General features: G+C 39.3%; 1 protein-coding gene across 1 annotated transcript; it reads left to right on the forward strand.

Annotated features, from left to right (window-relative positions):
- The first annotated feature begins 3122 nt into the window (after positions 1–3122).
- On the forward strand, positions 3123–6091 carry LOC105441114 (deleted in malignant brain tumors 1 protein-like). Its single transcript, XM_030995735.1, has 5 exons — positions 3123–3444; positions 3737–4066; positions 4501–4821; positions 5119–5448; positions 5982–6091. Exons 1-5 carry the CDS (start codon positions 3123–3125, stop codon positions 6089–6091), a joined length of 1413 nt encoding a protein of 470 aa, XP_030851595.1.
- The last annotated feature ends 265 nt before the right edge of the window (positions 6092–6356 follow it).

A 6356-nucleotide genomic window follows, 5' to 3' on the forward strand; every position in this document is an offset into this window, starting at 1 on the left:
TTGAACAAATTGTAAACAATGTTGCTCGAAACGAAAGTAATTTTGTTAAACATTCGCTTTTTAAAAATTTAATGACTGCTTTATTTACTATACGAGAGCTTTTAGACAGTGTTGTTTACATATGACGTCATGTGTCACGTGCCAGTAAAGTGCGCGTTGGCTAAAAGATTTGTTTCAAATCATGGCCAACCAAGCTGTAGACGTGTCGTGGATGAGTGGAAACGTCGCCGGACTGTCGATCACAAGGTCCACGGTTCGAGTCCCGCCGCGGAACTAATGTCCTATGGCAGCCTAGCATAGCCGGGTAATGTTGGAGCGCCTTGAGGACCTTGCAAGGTCGATACGTGCGCTATATAAGAATCCAATATTATTATTATTATTTAACAACAGCTCCTTTTTAAACAACTTTCTTTAAACAACCCAGTTGGTGTAAACAACCCCCACTGAACAACAGCTCCGTTTTAAACAACCGTCTTTAAACAACACCAGTTGTTTAAATTGTGATTTTAAACAAGTTGTTCAAAATGTTGATCAACTAAGTGTTTAAACTTTAAACAACTCGAGTTGCTTAACATTTTAAACAACTCTTAGATCAGGTCACCCGTTAATCAACAGTTGTTTAAACTTTTAAACAACATGTTCACTAAATTTTTAACTGTATAACCGATGAATAATTTATACTATATGAATAAAAACACGATACCACACTCATAAATACGACTGATTTTTATAATTATTGGAGTACGAAAGGTTTCAATATTTTGCTAAATCATTTTTTATTATGCTAATATAATACATTGTTCTTTTCACACTCGAATAAACCACAGCAATACATGGGGAGAGGGGGAGATCCATGAATATAAAGACATGAAAACGGATTACAAAACGTCTCAACAAAGAAGACTTAGACATCGATGGATATTTCATTCCAAACACGAACATTTCTTCAAATAATGCCTTAATGGGAAGTCGGTTACGGATAAGAGGAACTGTTTTGGCAAAATGAACATGCAAAAGCCTTCTGATGAACGGATTCTTTGTCTCAAGACATAAAAGAAAAAAATAAACATGATTATATGGAAATGGAAACGGTTTACCAAAGGCCGAAATTGGGGACGGATATGAATCACAAGACCTTCGTCAAATGATGGTGATACAATAACATGTGCAATAACACGTTATAAAACAAATCGAAAATGGACATCGGTTGTATTGGAGGGGAAGGAAAATCCCCTCACAGCAAGACTCGACACAGAAAGAGATGGTACATGGGTATGAAAACGGTTCACCAAAAGTTCGCAATAGGAATCGACACAGATCTTGATCGCTATCTTATTCCAAATGCTATGCTGGAGACTGGATCTATCCGAAACAGTTGCAGAGCAGAAGCAGATAGACAGTCTGGTGAAAACAAGGAATTTAATTGTTGATATTTGTTTTACGGTACGAAATGAGGAAGGAATGGTGACGCATGGTAAGAGTGATGTACTAGCAACTTGCAGAGTTGATTGGCGTCCTGCAGGATACATATAATAGACAACATCAAGAATTGGGAGGGTGGAATGAGAGTAGCGAGGGTGAATGCCTCAGAGAGGCTGTGGCATAACATGAACCTTATCTACTCTCAATGCATACATTACATTTTTGTGAAAAGAAATGCTGCAAACAAGGGAGGGTGTAGGTAAGATTGTATGTGTGTGTGTCGTTCCGAGTGGGTGCGTGTGTGTGCATGCGTGTGTGTGCGTGAGGCTCTTTTTTGAAAAACTGTTCATCCAATGTATTACATGTTATAGTGTTAAAGATGAGTAATAACTTCCAACAGTATATGATTATGTTATGATTCTGTGGTAATTAGTACCGGAACGTATATATGCTTTCTTATGCATTTGTAAAAGTTTGAAAACGAAATGTATAAATGAAAAGGTGCTATTCGTTAGATGTTAAATGTTATACATACTATCATTCTGTTGTTATTTTTTGTGAATTGAACGAACAATATAATATCTATTAACAAAATCTATTCATTTTTGTGAAAATTAAAATGAACGGAGTTACATTAATTTCTTATATTTTAATGTTGAATAGGAATATATTAGACACATTTAACCTATAAGCGTGAACAAAATATAGGACACATTGTGAGTACCATGGGTTAAAGCTTATCTGCCATAGTTTACAGGAGGGATTAGACTGCCCTGCAAGGTCACTGGACAGGTGGTTATCTCATCAACTCAGCTCTCAGTTAACATAAGAAAAAGAGGATCATGGGGGACCAATGATCACCGATTAGGCATTGTTTGTTGTAAGAGGGCGCAAGTAGCTACAAGTAGTGCAGTGGGCCTTTAACTATTTTTTTCGAAAGATATTTTTTTTACTCGCGACGTATGTCAACTTACTAAAAACGTATTTGATCGCCGCAGCTTTAAAACATTAAAACCTTTTTCATTTGTCAAATTTTCTTTGGAATTTGTGGATCTATATTTGCCTTTTTTCTGCCTTTCATTAAACCACGTGTTAGAAAGGTTTCGTTCGTTTTTTATTTCGCTTTTCGCAATAAACGACACAATGTGGTAATATACTCTTCAATGCCTTTGTCCAAACTAAGTAAATATCTGCTTCCCACTAATATTCACCAACGGACAAAACAGTGGCATAAAACATTGCTGTTTATTTAGCCGTATAATTTGAAAAAGTCGTGAACAACTTTCTAACTGGACGGAAAGGGGTTATCCTTGCTATAGCTTTATAACATTTTTTTAAAAAGAATCGACCAATATTTTCAAAACCTTTGTAGTATAGCAAGGAAATCTGCTTTTCCATATTCTTTCCTGTCTGATTCTTGGAGAAATTTCGGCTAGCGGTCCGGCGATTTGGGGAAAATGAACCCGTCCCCAAGGAAATTGTTCTAGATTGACATTTTCAAGGATATACTATGGCATACGATACCATACCACCAATTCAGTGACGGATGAAGAATATCACTTGTCAAAAATCAATCCACTCTTTATTTTAAAAGAGGGAGAACCAGAGCTGTTTCTGGTTTCAGAGACATATTCTAACGCTTTATATAACCAAATTAACTATTCTTGATATAAAATGGGTGGCGGAGAAGAAATAGCACCATGTACACTTTTCAACCAGAAGTACGTCTCGCAAATGGCTCCAACCATGCTAAAGGAAGAGTGGAGTTCTTGTATAGTGAATCTTGGCGAACTGTCTGTGGTGCCTCGTGGGATCTAAGAGATGTAAGAGTGGTTTGCAGAATACTGGGGTTCGACGGTGCCCTGGCTGCGACACGATCAGCAAGGTTTGGTCAGGGTGCTGGTGATGTTCTTCGTGTCGATTGCTGGGGAACAGAAGACAGCCTGGCCGACTGTCCATACTTTGGGGCCAGCATTCCGTGTGGACATCACATGGACGCAGGTGCCGTATGTTATTTAGGAGGTATGGACTTAAGGCTTTATTTAGTAAACGATTGTAAAGTTTGGAACGCGCATGTTTTCAGAATTGTATTAATTTTTGTTAAAACTTTAATTACGCTCATAAAATATTTCCGAAAATCTCCCCCTTCAATAAATAAATGAATACATGAAATGAAACGTAGAAATATCCCTATTGAGATTGACTAATTTCTATTTTTGTGTATGCCATTCCTAATTCAAGACAAATATGTAGTCGAATCATGTAAACAAAAACATGAACTGATGTTCGGTTTAACATATTTTTATTATTAAAGCCCATCCGAACCCATTCCAAGTTCGGCTTGTCAATGGATCGGACAGTGCTAAAGGCAGGGTAGAGGTCTTGCGGGACGGATCATGGGGAACTGTTTGTGGTGTTGGCTGGGATCTGAGAGACGCGAGGGTAGTCTGCAGGATGCTGGGGTTTGATGGAGCATTGGACGCACCGGGGTCTGCAAGGTTTGGTCAGGGCTCTGTTCGTATTCTTCTAGATAGGGTCAACTGTGACGGAACAGAAGACAACCTTGCAGAATGTGGTTATTCCGGGAATGCACGTTACTCATGGAGTCATACAAGTGATGCAGGTGCCATGTGTTACTCAGGAGGTATGATTTCTAGACATTATAACCTAGTAGTACACCTATCCGTTAACGATTTTCATTGAGAACGAACATCAGAATAGTTTTTCATAAGTGACTTTAAAAATCTCCCTTTTTGCCTCTTAATGAATCTATTTATAACTAAAGAAACAATTTTGTTAAGGGGCTGAATCTTTCACAAAATAGATAGTTATTATCATTGTACAAGTTGTTTTCATTCGGTCGATTTATGAGAAGGCAGGTATTGTAATGGATTGTACATAATAATCATATTAGAATAAGATGTTTCCCTACTTCTATACATCATTGGATTAAGGCAAAATGGTGTTTTATTGAAACTGCCATCATACTTTTTCATCTAACGTGTGTTGAAATTTGTGATGATATCATCTATAAAACAACCCAGTTATTAAGTTCTTACTCTCTTGTAGTCCATCCAGACCCATTTAAAGTACGTCTTGTCGGTGGGTCTAACGATGCTGTAGGCAGAGTAGAACTCATGCATGGTGGATCTTGGGGAACTATATGTGACGACAGCTGGGATCTGAGAGACGCGAGGGTGGTTTGTAGAATGCTGGGGTTTGGTGGAGCCTTGGACGCACCGGGATCTGCTAGGTTTGGTCAGGGCTCTGGTCGTATTATTCTAGATGTCGTCGGATGTGACGGAACAGAAGTAAACGTAGCAGAATGTATTCATCGAGGGATTGGAGTACATTACTGTGGACATGATGAAGATGCGGGCGCTATTTGTTACAATGGAGGTATGTTTAACCGTCACATGCAGTCCTGATATGTCATTATATTAAGAGTGTACTTTTTATCCATTAATGTCAGTCGTGAATTCTATTGATTCCACCATTTTGCTTCTTGCTTATTCAATGGAGAGACCAATACTTTAGCTTAAGAATCATATTAAAACCATCCAAAACTTTTCTACTACAATAACTTCACATATAACGTATACACAACTGCCTTGTGCCATCTATTTCCTTTTGTGTGCTATTTCAAATTTCATTGGTTTTGATTGCATTATCAATTATTGACTTCATTTGCCGCAGCCCATCCAAATCCTCTCGGAATAAGGCTCGTCGATGGATCCAGCAAAGCTGAAGGAAGAGTGGAGGTCTTCTACGATGGGTCCTGGGGAACTATCTGTGATAATGGCTGGGATCTCAGAGACGCGAGGGTCGTCTGCAGAATGCTGGGGTTTGAGGGAGCCTTGGACGCACCGACATCTGCAAGGTTCGGTCAGGGATCTGGGGATATACTTCTCAATCTTGTTGGTTGTGACGGAACGGAGGGAAATCTTGCGGACTGTGCACATCTTGGGTTAGGTGTCAATTACTGCAGACATGAAGAGGATGTTGGTGCCATCTGTTACTCGGGAGGTATGTGTCAATACTTTCAGTAAAATGATATTGTGGGCACACCTTTTTATGATATAGTCAGGCGCCAGAGTGGTTTCCTAATGACCCTGTAAAGATTGTTATTTGGGTGTTTTAAGGCGTCCCCCTGTCATGCCAATTGTGGCTGTTTCACTGACATTCGCGCCGGATTTACGCCGTTAACACAAGGTGAAGAAGGTGCAATGAACGAGTAGTTACAATAAAAAAGGCACTAATGGTGTGATGGTTCTTTATCTTGAAATATGTATGTTACAGTTTAATTGGTATGATGGACACTTTCACTAAACGTCGATACATCTCCCCCGATTAGGTAAAGGCTAGTAGGGATATCTTTGATAGGAGGTTAAACAGATATATAGTAGATGATACGATAATCACAAAACTCTCCAACTCCAATAAAATATCGATATAATTTAAATGCATACCCAAATGATTATATGAACAACTGAACGAGATAGGATAGGGAATGACAAGTGTGGGTATACTAAAATAAATAAATTCCATTTTCGTTTTAGCCCATCCAAACTCTGTTGGAGTACGGCTCATGGGTGGATCCAACAGTACTGAAGGCAGAGTGGAGATCAGATACAACGGCACCTGGGGAACAGTTTGCGACGATGGCTAGGATGTGCAAGATGCAAATGTCGTATGCAGAATGCTAGGATTCGGCAACGCCTCGACTGCACCAGGTTCAGCCCAGTTTGGCGAGGGGTACGAAGAAATTCTCCTGTCTCATGTCGGGTGCGATGGAACGGAAGACAATTTTGCAGACTGCGCACATCTAGGGTTTGGAGTGCACAACTGCCAACATAACGAAGACGCTGGGGTCACGTGTCTCATAGGAGGTACAATATTAACATTTTACGCACATTGCATCCAGTCATCATTTT

Source organism: Strongylocentrotus purpuratus, unplaced genomic scaffold (genome assembly GCF_000002235.5).
Source record: "Strongylocentrotus purpuratus isolate Spur 01 unplaced genomic scaffold, Spur_5.0 spur5_scaffold_3, whole genome shotgun sequence".
Taxonomy (NCBI): Eukaryota; Metazoa; Echinodermata; class Echinoidea; order Camarodonta; family Strongylocentrotidae; genus Strongylocentrotus; species Strongylocentrotus purpuratus.

Excerpts from the sequence above, each read along its gene's own strand:
- LOC105441114 (XM_030995735.1), top strand. The coding sequence starts at position 3,123 with ATGTACACTTTTCAACCAGAAGTACGTCTCGCAAATGGCTCCAACCAT. Across the intron at positions 3,445-3,736 it reads TGCCGTATGTTATTTAGGAG|CCCATCCGAACCCATTCCAA; the intron begins GTATGGACTTAA and ends TTATTATTAAAG. Across the intron at positions 4,067-4,500 it reads TGCCATGTGTTACTCAGGAG|ACCCATTTAAAGTACGTCTT; the intron begins GTATGATTTCTA and ends TAGTCCATCCAG.